At 49.6% G+C, this 22663-nt stretch overlaps 2 protein-coding genes across 2 annotated transcripts in view; one reads left to right on the top strand and one right to left on the bottom strand.

The window, feature by feature from the left end:
• Nucleotides 1-1970: 1970 nt before the first annotated feature.
• On the bottom strand, nt 1971-20238 carry PPME1 (protein phosphatase methylesterase 1). The gene is made up of 14 exons (XM_066571811.1): nt 20095-20238; nt 14538-14631; nt 13640-13732; nt 13490-13547; nt 12968-13019; nt 10994-11148; nt 10035-10125; nt 9613-9678; nt 9276-9408; nt 8703-8832; nt 8252-8296; nt 7395-7459; nt 6297-6364; nt 1971-5649 (listed from the first exon to the last, which is right to left on the bottom strand). Exons 1-14 carry the CDS (start codon nt 20190-20192, stop codon nt 5631-5633), a joined length of 1167 nt encoding a protein of 388 aa, XP_066427908.1. The 5' UTR covers nt 20193-20238; the 3' UTR covers nt 1971-5630.
• Nucleotides 20166-22663, top strand: part of C2CD3 (C2 domain containing 3 centriole elongation regulator) — a 37916-nt gene continuing 35418 nt past the window's right edge. The window contains 7 exon segments of the mRNA XM_066571813.1: nt 20166-20197; nt 20199-20233; nt 20236-20365; nt 20367-20437; nt 20569-20826; nt 21218-21375; nt 21962-22158. Of these exon segments, the coding sequence (XP_066427910.1) occupies nt 20166-20197; nt 20199-20233; nt 20236-20365; nt 20367-20437; nt 20569-20826; nt 21218-21375; nt 21962-22158 (881 nt within the window).

The raw sequence follows: 22663 nt of genomic DNA, 5'->3' as shown, positions 1-22663 counted from the left end.
TTCCCTGGCCCTTGCTCTGTGCCCAGCAATGCCCACTGCAGCTTCCCATTCCCTGGCCCTTGCTCTGTGTCCAGCGATGCCCGCTGCAGCTTCCCATTCCCTGGCCCTCGCTCCATGCCCAGCGATGCCCGCTGCAGTTTCCCATTCCCTGGCCCTCGCTCCATGTCCAGCGATGCCCGCTGCAGTTTCCCATTCCCTGGCCCTCGCTCCATGTCCAGCGATGCCCGCTGCAGTTTCCCATTCCCTGGCCCTTGCTCTGTGTCCAGCGATGCCCGCTGCAGCTTCCCATTCCCTGGCCCTCGCTCCATGCCCAGCGATGCCCGCTGTAGCTTCCCATTCCCTGGCCCTCGCTCCATGCCCAGCGATGCCCGCTGCAGTTTCCCATTCCCTGGCCCTCGCTCCATGCCCAGCGATGCCCCTGCAGCCCCCGGGAGCCCGCGGCTCTCCGCGGCCTTTCCCGGTGCCTCCCTGCCCGCTGCTCCGCGGCGCCGAGCGGACCGGGCTCCCTCCCTCAGCCCGCTGAGCGAGCCTGGGCTTTGTTAGCCTAGGCAAGAGGGTTGGGTTCGCTTTTTTTCCCCCTTTTCCTGGCCTGGGAGACCGTGGGAGCAATCCAGCAATCCTTCGGCCGTTTTTTTTTTATTTTTCCCCCCAGCTGTTCGGTTCGGTTCGGTTTGGGCCCAGGACCGCAAAGCCGGCGGGAGGAGCATCGGCCGGGGACGGGGGGGGGGCCCGGCCCGGCCCCAAACTCGGCACAGCCGAGCCAACCGGAGGAAGGACACCAGATGCAGCGGCATCATCTGCAGTGACGAGGGGACATCGCCATAAATCCACAGGTTCCCTGTGTTTAGCCCGAGGTGCTGGGTGCCCCCTTTGTGTTCCTCTTCCTCGGGACGGTAGCCGCCGCCATTTTCTCCCCTCCCCACCACGCTGCGGCCCCTGTGGGCTTTCCCCCCTTTCCTGGGATTTTGTTCTGTTTTGTTGGGGGTTTTTTGTTTGGTTTGGTTTGGTTTGGTTTGTTTCGTTTCCTTTAATTTCATTTGGTTTTGTTTATATCCAGCGGGAGGGGGGGGGGGGCAGTGGTGTTAAGGTCGGACAATTCAATATCTAGCATTTATTAATTTTCTTTTTCCTGTGCCTTGTGGGCACTCTGAGGAAAAATGATTGGGCTTTCACCTACTGCTGTTAACCGCCTACTGGCAGAAAGGGATTGTTTGAGCCCTTTCTTTAGAGGAAACACTCCTTCCAGAGCGTTTTTCTCCTAAACTTGTCTCTAAACCGAGCCGCTCATCCAGGTGGCATTTGGGTGAGATTCAAACCCTCCGGCATGGAAACCCAGCTCTCCAGGGAGATCCCCATATCACCTCCTGGCCTGGCAAAGGGAAGGGACAGAAATCGGGAGGGGGATGAAGCAGAAGGCAGAGCTCTCCCCAGGCTCTCCTTGCTTTGGGGTCAGAAATGCGCTTTTATCGCTCCTGGCTGTGTTCATCCAGCCTGGATTAATCCTTCCATGGGCACACAGGGACAGGGCTGAGCTGCAGGGAGCATTGGGCAAGGCCAGAGGCTCCACCAGCTCTTTGGGGCTGTTAATCCGGCCAGAATGTAAAACAGCCTGCAAGACTTGCAGCTTCTCCCAGTTCCAGTCAGGAACAAGCACCGCAGGACGCAGCGAAGGCTGAACAAAGCACAGGTTACTCACCAGCCCTTTTATTACTTCCAGATGTTTCTGCACATATGGGAGTCATTGGTCACAGGAAGGAGGGGGAAAAGTGAAAGCTGTGGCTAAATCCCCCACACTGGGGTGCAGGGAAGGGATGGGGGAGCATTTTGGATGACAAGAGGCTTCCATGAGTCACCAGAAAAACCCAGTGGCTGGGTCTGGTGCAGGAATAGCTGGATCAACCCCCTTCCTCCCCAGGCTGCTCCAAGGAGCCCGAGCATCACAGCTAAAGGGAAAGCAGGAATTCCCAATCCAGGATTTTCACAAATGCTTTATTTGTAGGCGAGGGAGATGGACACAGAACAGGACAAGACCAGGATGAGGCTGACACGGGACACGGCGTGTGGCCTCCAGGGAACTGACACTGACACACACACACCCACACACACACTCACACACATTTTCCTTCTGGAAACAGCAAAACTTGGAGCAAACAGCCGGTCCCATTCCCGCTGTGTTGGATGCCACATGGACACCGAGGGGGCAGCACTGTCAGAGGGACGGACGGACGGACAGACAGCACAAATGAGGGATGCAGCTTTGGGCAACACAAAGGGCACTTCCAGCCTGTGAGCAGAGCACCAGGCTCAGGGACAATGCACCAGGGACGGGGGCTCTTGGAAGTGAAAAGCCATCAACTCAAGTTTGTGACCTTGCCTAAAGATGCAGGTCTGGATTTCCAAGAGTGTGGATTACCAGTTCAAACCAGTGAACAGCTGGTTGCCAGGCACTCCACACAGCCCTTTTCCCAGGCCTTCTTGCCCCCAAAAGAAAAGGCAGTAGTGGAGAAGAGGAAAAATGTCAGTGCTAAAGTCACAGAATCAGAATAATTTGGGTAGGGATCAACCTTAAAACCCACCCAATGCCACCCCTGCCATGGCAGGGACACCTTCCACTGTCCCAGGCTGCTCCAAGCCCCATCCAGCCTGGCCTTGGGCACTGCCAGGGATCCAGGGGCAGCCACAGCTGCTCTGGGCACCCTGGGCCAGGGCCTAAATTGTACAAAAACTTCTTCCTAATACCCAATAGACCCTCCTGGGGGCATTCTCCAAGGTCTGTGTTGCCCAGCTGTGCCTTTTGCAAGTCATCCCAGCGCTGCTTGCAAATCACAAACACGTGGGAAGCAGGGCTGGAACGGCCTTCCTCAGGTTGTCCAAGCCTTTCCCTGGCCAAAAGGGGAAAAACAACAATTTTACCTACTGCTGCATCACCCCTGTCACAATCTGAGGGGAAAATTCTGGCTGGACAGCCCCAGGCCTGAGTTTAATTCCTTCCTCAAGGCCTGATTTATTCAAAGCAAGAGTACCTGCTTTGGCAATACAGGAAATAATCTTTTTCCAACAATCCCAATGCTCCAGTCATGTGTAAATCCCTGATGGCTTTGTCCAGTACAGATAATCTGGCAAAACCCATCCTAGGTTTCAGACATTTATTTATTTAATTTATTCAATTAAAATGAAGCCTGCAACAGACCAGCATCCCAAAGTGCATCTCCTGCTCCTGCCAAACCTTGGGATCCTCCATTGGGAAGGATCCTCAATCCAACAAGTGAAACAAGACCAAGAGGGGTTTCTAAGTAATCAAAAGGCTGCAGGAAAAATGCAAAGCTGGGAATTTTGGGGAGGAATTTCTCTGTGTCCCTGTTTCTTGAGAGCCAGAGAGAAGACTCCTTCTCTCTGCAGTTACTTTTACCACAGCCTCTGTATTCTTCACCAAATGCCACTTACCCCAGCCTGCAGCCCCCTGGAAACTGCAGCAGGAGCATTAATACTCCTCAGCCAGAAGTCCAGTCTCAAAAATGTGCATGGCTTGACTTTATAGCCGAAAGGAATTTCCCTTCCACCCACCCCCGTGGTGCTGCTGCTGTCCCTGGAACCCATCCTTTTAATCCAGCCCCACAGGAGTCCCAGAACAGCCACCTGGGCAGGGCTGGGAGCTGGCACGGAGCAACGCACCAGTCACTTAAACAGGCTCTTGGAATATTTATTTTCTTTTCACTCACTCAATGTTAACAGCAAAACAGAATCCCAGGCAGCCCGCAGGGTTGCAGGAATCGTTCCTTTCCCGGTGGTGCTTCTGCAGAGTACAGAACTGGCTGGCTTTCCACGGAGGGTTCTGTTTGGTCGGGCTTTCTGACAGCTCACAGATCAGAGGGACAACGCGAGGCTCCGAGTCAGGCTCTCCAAGTGACTTCACCACGGAGGAATGTGACCTCACCGCGATGGAGACTGGACAGACACGCTGCACTCGCTCACCCCTAACGATCTGAACCAAGCAGTCTCCTGCAAAAGGGGATTTTGGCCATTTTGGGGACACGGCTGGGGAAAGAACTGTTTTGCATTTTGACTACTGAAGACCCACTGAATCCATCAGGAACTAGACCAGGGTGGAATTACATCAAATCAATGCATCAACACGGTGACTCACGGAGGGAAGCGCAGAGAGCCACCGACTGCTCCTGTCACACCTGAGTGCCCAGAGTGCCAGGAGGGCATTCCTCTCTGGAATGAGGCTGTGCCTGGTGAATCACAGCCAAGTGGAGCTCCATGGTCAAACCCTTTGTCCCACCTGCACCTCCCAAGTGCCAAGGATTCCTGATGGCTCTTGTCACGGGATGCGCAGGGCAGCTCCCAAGTCACCACAGAACTTTGCCTCGGCAGAGCAGGCTTAAAATCATCTGACAGCAGCAGGGGGTTATGGACACCAGGCAAAAAAAAAAAAAGGGGTTTCACACATCCACCAGCAAAATATTGAGGAAAACTGCTCCAAAGCGTGTCTGCTCTTAGACTCAAAAGTGACTCTTAGGTGAAAGCGAGCCCAGGAGCTATCTGTGGATAACTGAACCCTGAAGAAAAGCTCTCTGTGCACATGGAATTCTGGAAGGCAGGCAGCAAAATGATCTAGGAAGCAACAGTGGAAACAGGGTCCTTCCTCTTGTACTGGGGAGAACAGCTGCCTACACCTCTGCATCAACATCAGCAGGGCTGACTCCAAGCTCTCCCAGGGGTCTTCCTACAGCCCATTCCATGTTTTTCCATCTCAAAGGCGCTGATCTCTGCCCAGCTGTGTGTGGCAGCTACAAGAAGGGAAGGACAAACACATTCCAGGGGCAGAAAACAGACAAACTGCCTGCTGATCACATTGTCCCTGCTGCTCTTGGGTCTTCCCCATGAAGGCAGGTTCAGAGTCCCCTGGCCTGGGATGTGTCTGTAGTGGATGGAGTTATTCAGGCTCTCCTTCCCAGAGAGGACTTGAAACGAGCACCTGACAAACTGCAAGACTCTGAAATGGATCTCACAGTCCCCCTCTTGCCTTTTTGGTTCAGTCCCATCCAGCTTTGCCCAGGAAAGTGGCCTCCAGGCTTTTCCCACAGCTTAACCCTTAAGGCTGGCTCTGGTGAGATGAAACCTGAGCTCCAAATGAAGCCGATCCCTCGTCTGCTTTAGGGGGAAAAAAGTGTATGTATGTATAAAACCCAAATCTAAGGGGCACTTCCAAGATGATCCAGTGATTCCACAGAAAAATCCTGAAGCCTTTGGCTGTGCTGCAGTGCCCTCGGTGGATCTGGACTGCCAACAGCCCTTCTGCAGCTGGGTCCAGGAAAGCCTGAGAATCGGCCGAGGTCGGTATGATTGGCTACATGGGATTCCAGGAGGTCTTTCCTTGTGGCAGCAGAGAAGAGGATCCCAGTTCCAAGGGCCTGAAGAGCTCTTCATGGTCTTCAGTAGAAGCTGCTTCCCAGCAAGGAAGTCCCTAAGAATTTAGATATTCTGGAGAGCTAGTTCTAGGGGATGAATCTCACACCAACTTCTCACTGCTGCTGGACTGGGAGATGAGAGGATATGGATACATCACAGTGGCCTCTGGTGCAGTTTATTTACAATGGGAATCAGTGCTGGAGAACACCGGGATATTAACAAGCAGGAAACACACTAGGAGGCAAAAAAGAGAATGGAAGAAAGACTCCATGTTAGCATCAAGGTATTCTCTGCAAACTCTGTGACAACCTAAATTTAGCTGTAAAGCCCTTAGGTCCTCTCCCTCTCCCTATTCACACATCAACCTACACTATCAAGCTTATCAATCACACCCTTCTCTCACTGCCTGGCTGATCACAGGGGCCTGGCTTCCACAGGCCATTCTGATAAGAAAACACATGAGATAAGTATGGAAAGTCTGCAAAGTGAAGCACACAGCTTTACCTGCCTCATCTCATCAGTATTTCTTGGCCAAGGGAGTGTGATGCAAGTTGTTTCCACAATGCAGGGCCTTGGTTACTTAATGAAATATTATTTAAGCTAAATGCCATAAAATTGTCATTTTGCTTTCTGGCAGGCTATAGAGAAAGAAATCTGCTTTGCTCCTCCCTTCCAAGGAAGGAGGTTTCATCAGCACACGTAAATATGTGAGAAATTTGAAAGGAACACAAACACTGAATGTATTACTGGCTGTGATTCAGAGCTGTTTGTTTATCTGTGGCTTTTAGCACCGTGCCAAAATTCCAGCCTCCCACCTCGAGAGCCAGACAGGCAGTGAGAGCAGGAGCTCTGCTCAGGGACACAGCTCCACGGAGCCTTACCACTGGAATCCACCAATGGGCTCTGTAAACCTGTGACGGATCAGGAACGTTGCAACAGCTTCAGCAACCTGAGAGAAGGGGAAAAAATAGCTCAGGATTTAAAGGGACACTAAGAGAGGACGAAACCCAGTCAGTTTTCAAAGCCTGCAGTATTTCCAACAACAGTCCACATCCTCAGGAGTCTGTTGCTGAACCATTTGCTCCTTTAAAACAAGAGCTCTGTGTAACACACCTCCAGCTTTACTCCGACATTGAGCCTGCCATCAAGAAATGACCAAACCTTTTCTCCGCCCATTTCAGTAGTTCTTAAAACAATTAGCAGGGAGAAAAGGTAAATTCAGGATGCAAGACAGTAACCTGGAATGGTTTGGGCTGGGAGGAACATTAAAGCTCATCCATTTCCAACACCTGCCATGGGCAGGGACACCTTACACTACACCAGGCTGCTCCAAGCCCCGTCCAGCCTGGTCAACATTGCTCAGAATGTATAAAAAACCAGTAGCAGCTTAAGAACTCAGTATGTTTAGATAAAAATACCTATTTCAGACTGTAAAGTGAAGCACAGAAAGGCTGAGTTTTAACACAGCTGTCGGTGCAGAACGAGCTTTAAAACCAGATGTGTTCCCAACCACAGGCTCCACTGGCTGCACCGCATTCCTGCTTCCATCTGGACACAAACTCCAGCAGTGCCCAGAAGCAGCACTGCTCTGTCAGAGCTGCTAAAGGAACATTTGGTTTCTATTTGGAAAATTTGAACCACTCAACAAAACACAGACAAACCTCTAACGCTGCAGAATTGTGCAAGGGATAGTGGGGAACTGCATGAGGAATGAAGGGGGAGAAATCCACACTCCACATGGGTGGAATTAGGTACATCACCACGAGCCTGAGAGTTAAAGCCATAGCCCAGCCCTGTGGCATGTAACATCTTAGCCAGGGCTTTCCAGACAGCTAAAAAATCCAAGCTGCTGGTGAAAGGCAGTTGTTGTGCCAACAGATGCCCCTGAGGTACGATCTCTGCTCCATGGTAAGGAACAGATCCTTTTATGCATTTCAGATGGTGGATTATTGTAGCTTCAACCCCACGGCGGGGCTCACCTTGTCTGGAGCATCCTCATGGACTGCGTGGCCACACTGTGGGAGGACCTGCATCTGGAACTTGCCTGTGGGTTGAGAGAGTCAGCACACAGATCTCACACTCTGCACCTACTGACCTCAGCACTGAGTGTAGCTGGAAAAGGGGCCCCAGGGATGGCAGGGAGTCTCAGCAGACTCCACACCATGCACAGCCCATGGTCTCCACAGGAAACATGGACCAGCTGCTTAGTTCACCTTTTCCAGGTGTAACTAGAACAGGTTCCCAGGAGTTCAAATGGAGCTGAGCTTCTCAGAGCTCCTCAATGCAGGCAGGTGTCAGAGTTAGAACTCTCACCAGATTTACCTTAAGGTAACGTTTATCCTGCTGTCCAATACTACTCTCTAGTACTGGTTGCTCTGGAAGGCTGGGATGGGGGGAAAAACCCCAACCCAAGCCCCAAAACATGAATGAAGTGCTTAATCTTGGTCTGCTGTCTGTCAGAAACACTGGGAGATGGGAGAATTTGGAATGGTCCCAAGTGTCCTAGCTAGGAACATCAGGGATGTAGCTAGAAAGGGGAAAAATGGATTAGGGAAAAGCCCTCACAGGCAATCATTCTGATCCAAGAGAAGTGTAGCAGCTCCACTGCTGGGAGCACTGAACGCTGGATTGAACAAAACCCACAGCAGCAGCCCTTTGAATTGAACCTTTCCCTGCTCACCTTCCCCACCTTTCCTTGACCACAGCAGGAGAACACTTTGGGATGGACAAATTCTTTAATACCCATTTGTTTGGATATTGACTGCACCCATAGCAACAAGCTGTCATGCAAAAAGAGCATTACAGTAAGGCTGAAGTAACAATACTAAATACTTACCTTGCATCTGTCCAATGGTCAGATCTTTATCCAGCCTGTCAACACCTACAAGCAGAGAGAACACAATTCTCTGAGCCAGGCTTTACTCTGTATTCTAAAAGAGACATTAGATTGAAAAGCAGAAAATAAACACCTCTGATACCCAGACAAGGGCATTTCACTGCTGCACCTTGAGAGAGTAAAGTTACAGCAAAGAAACACAGCCAAAAATGCAGGAGCACACCCCTCCCTACTACTTAAAAGGGTATTTACAAAAGGTATTTGCTATTAAGGTATACAAAAAGGGCTTAAAGCTGTACTTGACTTTCACTGGAGAAGTTGAGATCACACCACGCTATTTTAGGAGACACAGAGAAGCCCAGGAACCACTGCAGCCCAATGCTGACCCTGTGCTCTAAAATGCAAGTGTGACATCACTGAGGTGCACACCAGGGCTGGGAGGGACACGTACCAGCTAGAAGCAAGAGCTTTGGAGTGGGACAGCTGAGGAAGAGGTTGGATAAACCCCTGAACCAGCCATCCCAGTACTTCTCTGTTTTGGCCAGCTCGATTCGCCACGTGTATAAATGCTCCTTCTTTGTCTGCAGGGAGGAGAGAGAGCTCTGCATCAGTGATCAGCAAAACAGCAGAAAGAAAACCAGCTCAGGGAGCCACCTGGAAATGCATAAATACATAGATATAAAAAATAAAACCAATACTGGCTCCCTCTGGTGGAGTACACACTTCCAGGGATGACCCTCCTTGCTTCTAAGTCTCTCTCCAAATCAAAGTACATGACTAGGGAACAAGAAAGTCAGCAAGAGCTACGCCAAGAGGAGAAGAGCCTGCAGGATTCAGGGCAATCAATTTGCTACTCTTTACTGACACAAATAGCTCACAAATTGTCTGAACATTTGGGCTTGGCTCACATCCAGTTTTCTCTCCCTGGAGTGGCTGCCTTTCATTGTAGCTTGGATATGATTTGGATAACCACAGGTGACAGCTCTTGCAGAGGAAGCTGAAAACACAGCAACAAGTTCCCAACCTCTGTGTCATCCTCTTTCTTCCTTTTGTTGACAGAGCCTCCTCCTTCCTCATCCTCATCCTCTTCCTCCTCCTCCTCAATAATTCCCTCTACTATGGCTTTAGGGCATTCAGGACTGGCAGCCTCTTCGCACCTGTGAAAATAAAATCAGAAACTGATTCCCTGGCAAAAGGAAAAAGTCCAAAGCAAAACACCACCCAGGATTAAACCATAGGTGTTCAGCAATTTTGCTTTAAGAAATTTTCATTTTCAAGTGCACTTATGTAGCAATGGTGTTGTAAAACAGAAAAAAAAAAGATTTTAAAATAATAAATGAAAGAAACCAAAGGCCACCTACTGTTTGACTTGACCGACCATAGAAACTCTGGCAGATTCAAGATTTCTTATCTGTCCACTTTTTACACTAGGGGGAAAAAATAATCATAAGACAGAAATATTTACTGAAGAGATTCAAGAATCAGCAGGCCCAGAAAGAGGAGTTAAACTCCTCTACATCTCAGGACTTCCCAAACCATTCCCAAAGCCCCTGCTCTCGCACTGAACAGAGTGGCTCGAGCTAAACTTCTGTGACCCTCCCTTTGTCACTGTAACTGAGAGGAGAAAGAGGGAGAAGGCTGGTGGGGAAACAGCGAAGCAGGGTTAAACCCATGGCAGGGGGCTGGGAGAGGGCCTGTCGACAGCCAGATTATACAAACTTTGTTTCCTTCGGGAGTCAGGCGACAAAGACAAGTGATTCCAGAGGCTGAAACCAAGCTTTACCTCCACTCAATGGCATTCTCAAGCGACTTGAATGTTTTGGGACGACTCCTTAGGAAGTTCTGCATGCTGTTCAAGGCATCCATGGCAGTACCTAAAAGCAAATGGCATCATCTTCATCAGCTTCACGGCATCTGATGAAATTATTGCCACATCCCTCTACACAAAACTGGCTGCAATGCCCTCACAGAGAGCTGGAGCTCCCCAGCAATCTAATGCTGCTAAGGAAAGTACAGGTTAGTATTGCTAAGCCAACAGTCATATTGGAAAATTGCTTTTTGAACAGGTAGGATGTTCAGACAGAGAAAGCAGCAGTCATTTATCAGCACCAAGCAGTACAGCAAAAGCCACCCTCCTCCCCACCAAGAAAGTGTTTCAAAGAAATTAGTGCCAAGGTGGTGTTAGGTCATAGGCTTGGCTCAGTGATCTCCAAGGACTTTTCCAACCTAGCTGATCCTCTGATTCTGTGACAGGAAAAAGGCAAACAGAGGGAAGACAGCTGGAAAAAGGAAAAGGAAGAAAAGGAGAAGGAGAAGGAGAAGGAGAAAGGAGAAGGAGAAGGAGAAGGAGAAGGGGAAAGAAGAAGGAGGAGAAGGAGAAGGAGAAGGAGAAAGAAGGAGAAGGGAGAAGGAGAAGGAGAAAGGAGAAGGAGAAAGGAGAAGGGAGAAGGAGAAAGAAGGAGAAGGGAGAAGGAGAAGGAGAAGGAGAAGGAGAAAGGAGAAGGAGAAGGAGAAGGAGAAGGAGAAGGAGAAGGAGAAGGAGAAGGAGAAGGAGAAGGAGAAGGAGAAGGAGAAGGAGAAGGAGAAGGAGAAGGAGAAGGAGAAGGAGAAGGAGAAGGAGGGGTCACACGGAAAGCTTTTTGTGCGCACAGGATCTGCAGGGAGGATGGGCTGGGTTTAGAGAGGGCGCAGACCCTTGTGTTTGGGGGATGCGGTGCCAGGAGCAGGGCTGGGCACACTCACCCTCCACGACGTCGATCATGCAGAGCCCCAGCAGGCTGGGCAGCAGGTTGGCCACGGCGGTGTGCACGGCGATGGCGCCGCCCATGCTGTGCCCGATCAGCATGATGGGCGGCGGCAGGTCCCCGTAGAGCGCCTCCACCACGCTGCCCACGTCCCTGCAGGCACAGCAAACCCGCCTGGCGCCCAGCAGGGACACGGCCCGCACGGGCAGCGCCCCACACCCCGCTGAGCCCCAGGCTGCACACCGGCTCGTTCTGCTGTCGCTGCTGCAGAGCAGGAAACCCTGCACATCCGTGCCATTCTCCTTCTGTTAGCAGCATCCTCACTCAAAAGGTACTAATTTAAAAGATGGTCAAGCAAGCTGGCCTAGTGGAAGGTGTCCCTGCCCATGTGGATGAAATTTACAGTCCCTTCCAGCCCAAATTCTGTGATTCCTTGTAGAAAACGTTTTAGGCTGACACTTGCTGGTGGGAACGTTAAATAAAAGGTGAGAAAAAGCTGTCAAATCATCTTGCATGGAAGCAAAAACCAAGAAATTCATTGTTCTTAAAAGAAGAAACTGGAATTAGAGAGAGAAAAATAACTGCTGGCCCTGCTGACCATGGCAAAGACGAACAACACTGAGCACGAGCAAAAACACTGAGACTCTCTGTGAGCACAGACAGGCAAGGGGCAATTTCCCCACCCTTCCCAAAAGGTACCTCCTGTTAAACTGAAGCTGTCACTTCCTGACACTTTTGCCAGGATGGGAAAGCTGGCTGGTATGATTCCCAAACCCCAGAACAGCAGCAGAGCTCACAGCTGAAATCTCCTGTAGAGCAGTTTAAAGACACCCCCCAAGCTGGCTTTCCTGACTACAGCCATTCAGAGGAACCTGAGAACTGAGCGATTTTTATTGGAAAAAATGATTCCATTTTTATTGAAAATGGAAAACAAGTTAAAAAAAAAAAAAAAACCACAAAAAAAAAACACCACAAAAAAACCACACAAGAACAGGTTGACCAGATTGACCGGCTTGTCTGCTTCACTAGAGAAAATTGTTTGAGGACTTGATTTAAAAGAACAAACAGGAACACCAGCTATAATTTAAGGCTCCTCTTTAAAAGATATTCAGGGCTAAATTTCAAGCTCATTGCTAAGAAGAGGGGAAGGTTTCAAAACAAAAGGAACTTGCTTTTCCCCCCACAGCAGTGCTGCTCCAGATCTAAAATATTCTAATTATTTAATCCAGCATCTCCTCAGGACAGTTACACATCAGGATCTGACAAGGCATAAGCAGCAGGAATAAGGTATACAATGGAAGTCAGAATACATTTCACACATGGCCTCCCCTCAACAAACCAAGTGGATTTGTCCATGGGAAGGTTACAAAATCCTTCATCATTTAGTTGTACTCACAGCAAAGAGTCTCTTTGTACTAAATATGGGCAGAACATAATGTGCTTAGCAGTGGGTATTTGCTTTTCTTACAGTTTTGTCAAGAGGGGGATGGATTTGCATGCCAAAGCGGGTCGTGACAGTTTGGAAAAGCAATTCTATGCTTGAAAATCCTGTGTTTGTGACCCAGACTTCAGGAGTGTTACCAGGCCAATGTGGGCCCGCCCTGACCAGTCACCCCAGGGGCTGAGGAAGAGTCAAACTGGTGATTCAGACTAAAATACCCCACGCTTCTAAGGGAAGCATTCCACCTCCCTTAGGAACTCTTCAGCATGTGGCACGTTTAAAGTGCTCAGTGTTTAAAAACTCAGGGTACTGGGAGAACAACTCCAGCTCTTGGAATCTGACTCAGCTGGGAGGAACATCATTTCAAACTGCCCCAGAATGGAAGGAAAGGAGGGGTAACTACCAGAATCACGTGAAGTTAATCTTCCAGCTCCTCTGAATGAAGGCTGTGTGCCCTCAAGGAGTTTATTGTTCAGCCAAGGAGAGAAAGGGGAGGTTTGTAAAAAGGGAAACGAGCGTAAGTCTCCTTACTTTGCCATAGTCTCTGCAGACAGATCTTCAGGATTCCTTACTTTTGTTTCTCCTAGAAAAAAACCCAACCCAAGTTAAGTTCACTTAAGTTGAAAAGCTTCAGGCCCCCTCAGGACTTAGAGCAGTGATGGTACAAAGCTTTTAGGCACAGATATGAAGAGCAAGCCCACTGCAATGAACATGAATAATTAAGAAACACAGAATTAACAGGAACACTTGGTTCCTTATGAATCTTAAAATGGAAGAACAGTCCTCGTTTCTCATGGCAAGGACCACTTAAAGGTTATGGAAATATGAAAGAGGGCTTGGTGGACGGAAGCAGTCCACCACTGTCTCAAGCAAAACTTCAGGGGGTCTCAGCCTCTGACAGAAGCCAGTCTTCCATCCCTGCTTTTGAATCAAATTGGGATGCCTTAAGGATGTTTTCCCAGTCATCCTGAGAGGGACTCGATGCATCTCCTTTGAAAAATGGGAGCATGTGTAACACGCTGATTTGACCCCAGCTTTATTTCTTTGACTTACCATGGCCTCGGAGGTCTAAGGCCACAATCCTACACTGGATCCTGCTGATGATTGCAGACTGCAAGCAGAGACAGAGAGAATGTTGTTTGCAAAGGGAGATCAGCAGCAACAAGCAGTTGCAGCCACAAACAGAGCAGCAGCTTTACTTACAGTAAACACAGCCCAGGACAGGGCAGAGTGGCCTCCACCGTGCAGCAGCAGCAAGACAGGCCCCTCCAAGCCACTTTTGTAAATTCGAAAAGTGTATGAACAGTTAAAGACATTTCTCAGAGCTACTTCAAGGCAGCAGAGTGAATTTTGGAGCTTGCAATACCAAAAAGTATTTTATTTCTACCTTTCATTTATCTGACCAACAGGAATGTTCAAGCATTGTCTGGACAAAAATCTAACTCAGTTTAAGCTTCAAGAGTTGTATTCCTGCTGCCCAGGTTTTCTCCCCCTCTTTAATTCTCCTATCCCCTGTCCTTTTCTCCCTGGGCACAACAGGGAGGTGAACTAAGAGAAAACTAGAAATCCATTAGGAAAAAAAGATGGAGAGTTATTTTTTACACAGGCAAAATAATGAGAGGGCAAAAAATGGTTTTAAACTAGAAGAAGGGAGATTTAGATTAAATGTTCATAAGAAATTCCTCCCTGTGAGGGTGTGCACCCTGGCACAAGTGCCCAGAGGATTGCCCCTGGATCCCTGGCAGTGCCCAAGGCCAGGCTGGACTTTGGGGCTTGGAGCAGCCTGGGACAGTGGGAGGTGTCCCTGCCCATGGCTGTTGGAAACGCTTTTTAAGAATTATAAAAAATTAAATTAAATTAAATTAAAAATGATTACTAAAGAAGCAATATCAGGAATTTGCCTTGCTAGGCACAGTTTAACTGTCAGCCTAGAAGGGATAGTTCTGGTTATGAACACTGAACCTTGCAGGAGACATAATGGAAGATGAGAGTGAACACATGAAAAAGCTGAGGAACCCCAATAAACTAAACAAAACGTGAAACCTCCCCCATGATCTCTGGGATTATGACAAATTCCATATGGGGAAAGAAAAAAGGATATATCCTTGCCAGTTTCATTTTCTACCACAACGTCCTCCATAGACTCAAAGTACTGGCTCCAAAGCACTGGTGAAAAATCACGCTTTCTTCCAGGGCTGCAAGACAGAAAAAATTCCATAAGAAAGAGTTATTTTTAAAGTCCTCCACTGAAATTGGCATCCAGGCCTCCTCTCGCTGGTGTTACACAACAGCGCAGACTGGAAGCAAACGGCGCATCAGTGAAATTCCCACACAACCACAATATCCAGAATTCTACTGTCAGTGAAGGAATCCTCCCCTAATTGTTGCTCCTAGTGAGGAAACGCAGTGGAGACAGAGAAGAGAGTACTTTCCTCATCGAGTCATTCCAAGGAAGACTGAGCAATGGTGATTTACACTACACAGGCCCAAGGCAAGGGAAAATAAACAGAACAGTGATACTGTCCCAGTACCACCTCCGAGTCTGCAGTGACCCACAGGCAAAAGGTGCCCAGCTGACAAACCAATTTATTTTTTGCTTCCTTCAAAAGGTGCAGCTGTGCCCTCTCCTTGTACCACCATTACTGACAAAAGGCTCTGCAATCAGAATTTTCCTGATGACTCAGTTGATGCAGAATTTGTTTCTCGGGCTGGTATTTACTCAGTAAGGCTAAAAGAGTAGTGCTTAATTTTGGAAGTGGCATAATTAGGCTCAATTCGAGCCCAGGATACAGGATGAGTAACAGTGCACCATTTTAACCATGTTTTTGCACTTCAGCTCTTCTGGGGGAGGCAGGCAGGCAGCACAGAATATTAAAATCAAGCATGGGCGTGAGAGGTGAAAGACCTTCAGAGCAGAAAAATCCCTGCTGGAGAAGTTTCTCCTGAATTCTCGGCTTCCTAAAGAAATAGAAAATAACAGACAAAGCAGCTTTTCAATTTTGCAGAAACAAAACTTCTGTTTCCCCTGGTGTTTCTAGGATATGAAACATAAACCAGCCACCCCCTGAATGGACCAAATTCCCTTCTGGGGGTTTCCAGACTTCTTGTTAAATCTCAACTAAATAAAATGAGAAGTCACACACCTACATGAATCCAGAAAATATTAATCTCTTTTACCACCTCAGCCTAATCTCATCCTCTGATCAAGGAAAAAAATATCACAGTCAAAGCTTAATTTTTGCCTGGAAGCCATCCCAGCCCTGATCACATGCTCTCTCCATACCAGTTCTGGTTCTTTCTGGAGATGCAGAGAACTGCCCACAGCTTGGATGATTTCCCCTCTCTGGGTTTCGCATAGGTAGGATGTGCAGCCAGTGGAAACGAATTCCTTCACCCTTTCAAAGTGCAGCATTTCAGCTGCAGCCAGGCTCTTGCACAGCGTGCTACAGCTGCCTTTGGGCTCCCCTGCCCTGAGCAGCTCCAGGAGACCAGCGCATGCTGTCATCTGCCTGGCTACAGCCCTTCCCACCGATCCACAGATGTGCTGGGCAGCAGGAACTCCCTGGTGGCCCAGCCCTGCCATCGCTGTGACACCAAGAATCTGTAGGGAACGTGGCATCCGAGCAACGGTGAGGAAACGCGAGCGACCTCAGGTTTCACCCTGGACCCCCAAAAGGGCAGAATAAATGCGCTGCTTTCCACAAAATCCCAGGTGACCACAGAGGGCTGAGCAAACAAGTTCCTCCAAAGAAAGGAATCCTTGATTTTGAGTTTTCCTAGAGCTGCTTTTTTTAGCGAAGCATCACCACACATTCAGAATTAGAAGTCTGCCCAAATAAACAGCAGCTGTGGTTTTGCACCTTCCTATGTTGAAGTCATATTTTGCTGGCCAGTATTTAAGCTGGCAGAACTAACTAATAGCTTTTTAAAGTATCCAGCAAACCAAAACAGAAATGGATCTGACATAATAACTTTTCTAGACCGATCCTTAAACTCCAAGCCAGCATATTAAACTGGAATTACAAAACAAATTCTGGGCACCCTCTGTTTTATGCTATTGTGCAGGTTACCCTCTTTGTCATGTCATTGATCCTTAGGATGCCCACATGGCTCAGCAAATCTTTCCCCAGTTTTTGAAGGGGTTTTCTTTCAGGTATTTTCCTAAAATAAAAAAAAAAAAAAAAATAGTTGCACCAAGCAGAAGGAACCATTTTCAGAAAGTCCTTTTTCTGCTGAGAGCCCCTATTTAAAACTACTAAAGCAAATATAGAACAAGTGCATGAATCAGGAGATTTCATTCCCACATCATATTTGAACCCAAGCAAATCAAACATCATCTACAAGTACGAACTGCCACGGCTGACAAGTTGTATTTAGAAATTCTAAAAATTGACAAGGACAGTATCTTAAGTTCTGCCTTAGAGATGCTGAATACATAAATTGTTGGGTTTTTTTTATTAAAAGGATTCTAAGGGGAAAAAGTGGATTAAAAAGGAAGAAATGAGTAGGAATTGCCATGATTGAATTACACAGATCTGATCCAATCATGCCCTTTTAGATAATTGAAAGATCTTCAGAGACTGTGTGTGATTTTTACTCACACATTGGAAAGGAACAGCAAACTGACTTTCACTTTTAAATCCCATGCAGGTGCTTAGCTCTGAATGAGCCACTAGCAAAAAACAAAGGGCAAAAAACAAACAAGACAGGAAATGCAGAAGCTGCTACAGCTGTTGGGATCTGCTGCCATGGGGGGTGGCTTTACAAATTCTATTATTTTATTCCCCCACAGAACACAGAGTCAGCCCATAAGCCTGATTTTGTTTTGTTTTGTGATTTCGATTTTGTTTTTGGTTTTCATCCATGGAGTAATTTGAAGGAATCACTTGCAATTCCCAACACAGCCTTGGCCGTGAGCGCTCCTTAAAGAAATGGGCACGGAATTCCTCCCAGAGGCTGAGTTTCACATATTGCTCGAGCCTAAGAGAAGCTCCAGCCTCCTTTGGAAAGGGCCTTTTGGAACCATCATTTCTGCTGGAGAGCACTTAAATCCAGGGAGGAGAGGACTGTGCTGGCAAAGCAGGAATTGATGCCACGTGCCATGAAGTGCACTGAAATTCCAGCACGCATCCCATGCTCCACTCCCAAGCATGTCACAGGAGCCACGCTGGATATCAGGGAGAATTCCCTCCCCAAAAGGGCTGCCCAGGGCAGCAGTGAGTCCCCATCCCTGCAGGGACTGAAAGCTGTGTGCATGTGGCACTTGGGGACGTGGGGCAGTGGTGGTGGCCTGGGCAGGGCTGGGGGAAAGGCTGGACTCCAGGATCTTGGAGGGCTTTTCCAACCTGAACCATTCCAAGATTCAGTTTGCTTCGGCCACCTTGACTTCTCTCCCACGGAGAGACAGAAGGAAGTGATTGTACTGAAAAAATAGCAAGGAAAGAATAAATTTTAAAGAAAAAAGCTAGGAACAAGTTTATTTTCACGGATTTAAATGCAGCAACAGGTGCTGGTTTTTTACGAACTACTGAAACACACATGAACCTTTTAACAGCATGTCGCCAAAAAATGTAAGACTTTATTTAAGTTAGGAAGTTCTCAGTAAATTCTGTTTTTCTGTAGCAATCTCACATGCTTGAGCCTCTGCTTGTCAAGATCTGCTTTCAGCTACACCACAGTCACATTAAGATGACCTGCATGGTGGAAAAAAAAGGGAATAAAAAGAAAGTGCCCAACACACTGGTCAGAGGATTTAGCCATGGAAAACTCAAGTTGCTGGCATTCTTGGATATTAAGGTTAAACCTATTTTTTAAAAGCCTGGCTTGCAATTCAAGAAATTGAAAGCGCAGAAGTAAATCACATTTATAAATGCGAGATGCTTAATGCAGCAAACAAATATTTTCCTAAGTTTAGTTATTTTTGTTCCCTGTAGAAGTTTGAATTTTGAAGGACTGTTTCAGGGCAGCCCTGCACATCTGCCAGCACTGTAAATCACACTGTGTTTTCCCTGTACAACTAATCCCTTTCTCTTTTGGTGGAATTCTCTTCAGGGGGAATCTTGCACTTGTTTGAACAGAACTGAACTTTGGTAAGGGTAAGCTCAGCTTAAGCTAAACTTTTATCCCACTCCCTCTTGTCTCCTTTTCACAGAAGCCCCAGGCCCCTCTGGATGAGGCCGTTCCATGCTGGATGTGCAGCACCTCCCACAACAGGAACATCACCTGTAAAGGGATTTACTGGGGGGCAGAGAGGAACATCAAACCACAGCATGATTATAACTCCCCACTGCTTCCAAGGGAAGATTCCAGGGGAATTCCTGATCCTTAACCGCAGTGCTGGATTTTGTTTCATTCACAATAATTTCCCTGACAGCGTTTAAAACCCTATGCATGGTAAGAGAGGAAGAATTATATAAATTAATACATGTTACACCCTTAGACACTGGTCAGCCTTCCCCCACAGATCCCAAAATGTGCTCTCAACCCCTGCTGAAAAGATTAAAGAGTATCCCAGACTTTTCCATCATCTCGAAATGCAGATTTAAGCAGGGATTAAAGTCACTTGGCAGTGCCTTCACATGGGTGCCTGCGGCTGAGAAATCATGGAATGTTCTGACTTGGAAAGTGACCCAGCACAAGGATTACCCAAGTCCAACTGCAGCTGAGGAATTCAGGTCCTGAGAATTTCCACACCCCTCTCCCCCCAGCCACACCCTCAGGTACAGCCCAGACATGGGGCCGGACCCTTCCTCCAAACATGGATGGCAAAAGGGCCGGGAGGAAAGGGCTGGAGAGCTGATCCCAGCACCTCCCCCGGCCTGAGGATACGCTGGGCACTGGTGCCTCTGCAGCTGGAGCAGCCTGATCCAGGTGCCACTCACCTGGAGCACGGGGAAGCAGGACCAGCCCTCCTTCCAGACCCCCTAAGAATGGCCACCACTGTGGCCATTTATGGCCATCACCACAATGATCTTGCTCCAGATCCCCAGTAATGACCATTCCCTCTCCAGATCCCCCAGGACGAGCTCCCCTCTGTCCCGATCCCCCGACAATGACCATTCCCTGTCCAGATGTCCCGATAATGACCATTCCCTGTCCAGATCCCCCGAAAATGACCATTCCCTGTCCCGATCTCCCGACAATGACCATTCCCTGTCCAGATGTCCCGATAATGACCATTCCCTGTCCCGATCTCCCGACAATGACCATTCCCTGTCCAGATGTCCTGATAATGACCATTCCCTGTCCAGATCCCCCAGGACAAGGTCCCCTCTGTCCAGATCTCCCAATAATGACCATTCCCTGTCCCGATCCCCCGACAATGACCATTCCCTGTCCAGATGTCCCGATAATGACCATTCCCTGTCCCGATCTCCCAACAATGACCATTCCCTGTCCAGATGTCCCGATAATGACCATTCCCTGTCCCGATCTCCCAACAATGACCATTCCCTGTCCCGATCTCCCAGTAATGACCCTTCCCTGTCCAGACCCGGAATACCGTGCCTCCCTTCTTGGCAGATCCCCCCAGTAAAGGCCCCCGGTCCCTCCAGACCCCCGGCCCGCCCCCCTGCCCTGCAGAGCCTCCGCTCCGCTGTCACCTCTCCCCCCGAGCTCCCCCCGCTCTCCGCATCCGCCCCTGCCCTTCCTCCGCCTACCCCATGCGCATCTTGGACCCGGACTGGCCGCCGCCGCCGGGCAACGGGGGCCGAGGTGGCAGGCGGCCCAGATGCAGCTGCTTCTCCAGGGCCGACATGACAGCCGGGAACACCGGGAACACCGGGACCCCCGAGAGCACCGCCCCCGCCCCGCCGCGCCGGAAGCGGCTCCGCCAACAGCGCCGCCGCGCGGCACCGAGCGCGCCCGCCCGCCCGCAGGGCACCAAGGGAAACGTAGTCCGCGCTCCCGCCGCCGTGCCCGCGGGGCAGCACGGGAGCTGTAGTCCCCGCCGCCGCGGCCGTTGCCGGGCGGGAGGCGCGGGCGGGATGCCGCGGAGGGGAGGTGCGCGGCGGGACGGGCGGCGGAGCGGGGCTCGGGGGACACGGCGGGGATAGAGGCGTGCCGCGGTGGGGCGGGGAGCGGCGCGGCGCCCGGGGTGATGTACGGGCCGCTGACGCCGCCTGTCCCCGCAGGTCCCGGTGACCCCGCCGCCGCCGTCAGCCTGCCGCCGCTGGTGCGGGGCCCGGCGCGCTGCTGGCTGCGCTGCTCCGTGCCCCGCGTGCTGTGGGCCGGCCCGCAGCCCGCCGCCGTGGTGCGGCTGCGGTGGTGGGGCGAGAGCTCCGGCGGCACCGTGCTGCAGCCCGCCGGCAGGGCCGGGCAGCCCGCGGGCCGCACCTGCGCCCGCTTCGCCGTGCGCTGCGGACCCCGGCAGCTCGCCGCCTACCTGGCAGGTACGGACAGCGCCGGGACACCGCGCTGGGAGCGGGCTGGCACGGGGGGACGTGGGCTCTAGGTGCGCCAGGGCAGGCAGGTGCGGCGTCCGGAGCCGTTTGTTCCCGGGCAGGGCGGAACGGGCTGGCCTGGGGATACCCTCCAGCACTGGTAAGCCATTCATTCCCCCATGTCCTGCCCTAAGCGTTCCTTTCCTGCGAATCCTTATTCCAAATTCCAAATACCTATTCCCCATCATCTACTGCCAGTTACAATGTCTGTATTGACCCTTCTTTACCTGCTGCCCCCCCCGTTACCGTAATAGGGGTATTTATAATATTCTGTAATTTTAGCCAAAAAATGTCACTTGTGACGGTGAGAGTGACCTGAAGGTGTTCCTGATTTTTGCAGATATGGGAGTTCTTGTCCTGGAGGTTCTAACCAAGCGTGAGCACCTGCCCCTTGGCCGGGCACAGATCACGAAACTGTCCCAGCTGTCTCCCAGCCATCCCATCAAAGGCTCCTTTGCTGTGGTGTCACCAACATCGGAGAAACTCGGGGAGCTGCAGGTACTCTTGATGTCTTTGGTCATTATTGCATGATAATATGATATTACTATAAATTATGTGCTGTGACACTGGCATAATCAGGTGCAGGGTCAAGCTGTACATGGCACACTCTCTGTCCAAGGCATTTCTGAGCTAAGGTAACAAATGAAAAAAAAAACCAAATAATGGTGGTGTCAGCTTCATTTTGCTTAGAGGGATGTGGGGTAGTTGACCTTAACAAGATACATGTGGTCATCTCTACACTGAGAGTGGGTATTAGCAGTGGATTTAAAATGGATATTTGGTCCTTACACTTCACTGGGCTGGAATAAGAGAAGATTTTGACATCTGGAATTAAGAAAGTTGTGTCTTGCAGCCAGAATTGGCTCTGGAAAACTGATTATGAAAGGCAGTTGACTGGATTTGGAAACGTGGGACAAGAAACAAGTAGTTGTAAATATGTGACATAGCTGTGTAATGTAAATATTACTTTATGTAGAGAAGCAGCAGTTTTCCATTCATTGCACAACAGGTGGATTTGACTGCAGTGTTTACTGCACTTAGATAGGAAAAGAACAAGGTAATATTTCCCCATCTTGTGTCCCAGGTGTCGCTGGTTCTAGAGCCTCTGCCAGAGCTGTATGACAGCAGCAGCTGCGTGCCAGCCACACGGGGAGGTTCAGGTGCTGCTGCTGCCCAGGAGAGCAGCACGTGCCAGCCTCCTGCTCCAGCCCAGCAGCCCAGGCACACCCAGGGGCCTGTTGAACAGGACTCTGTTGACAACAGCAAAGCCACATCTCCTAGGTACCCTTTTTTCTGTTTTCCTCATGACAAAACTGTGGTTTATTTTGCAGTGCGCGCAGAATTTTTAAGTGGTGGCAGTACACTTGTGAGTTATGGGATGCTTGATCTTTTCAAACGTACATTTTGTATGAAATCCAAGATGTTGAGGGTTTCCAAGGGGACAGGGACAATTTCTTGTCTGGTAGAAACTTGCTTCTTAGATTGACTTAGTTCAAGTCATGCAAGACCACACAAGAGGTGCCTAAAATCACCGAATAACCAAATAATTTGGGCTGGAAGGGATCTTAAGGCTCATCTCATTTCAGCCCTGCTGCCAGAACACCTTCCACTATCCCAGATTGCTCCAAGCCACATCCAGCCTGGCCTTGGACATAGATGAGGCAGCCACAGCTTCTCTGGGTAACCTGTGCCAGAGTCTCACTGTGCTCCAGCAAGGAACTTTCTCCTGATATCTGATCTAAACCTACCCTCTGGCAGTGAGTGGGCATCTGTTCCCTCTTGTCCT

The sequence above is a fragment of the Molothrus aeneus genome, chromosome 2 (assembly GCF_037042795.1).
Source record: "Molothrus aeneus isolate 106 chromosome 2, BPBGC_Maene_1.0, whole genome shotgun sequence".
Lineage (NCBI taxonomy): Eukaryota > Metazoa > Chordata > Aves > Passeriformes > Icteridae > Molothrus > Molothrus aeneus.
This window is presented reverse-complemented; position numbering and strand designations above follow the sequence as displayed.

Excerpts from the sequence above, each read along its gene's own strand:
- PPME1 (XM_066571811.1), bottom strand. The coding sequence starts at position 20,192 with ATGTCGGCCCTGGAGAAGCAGCTGCATCTGGGCCGCCTGCCACCTCGG. Across the intron at positions 11,149-12,967 it reads TCTGCAGAGACTATGGCAAA|GGACGTGGGCAGCGTGGTGG; the intron begins GTAAGGAGACTT and ends CTGTGCCTGCAG. Across the intron at positions 7,460-8,251 it reads GACCATTGGACAGATGCAAG|GCAAGTTCCAGATGCAGGTC; the intron begins GTAAGTATTTAG and ends CTCAACCCACAG.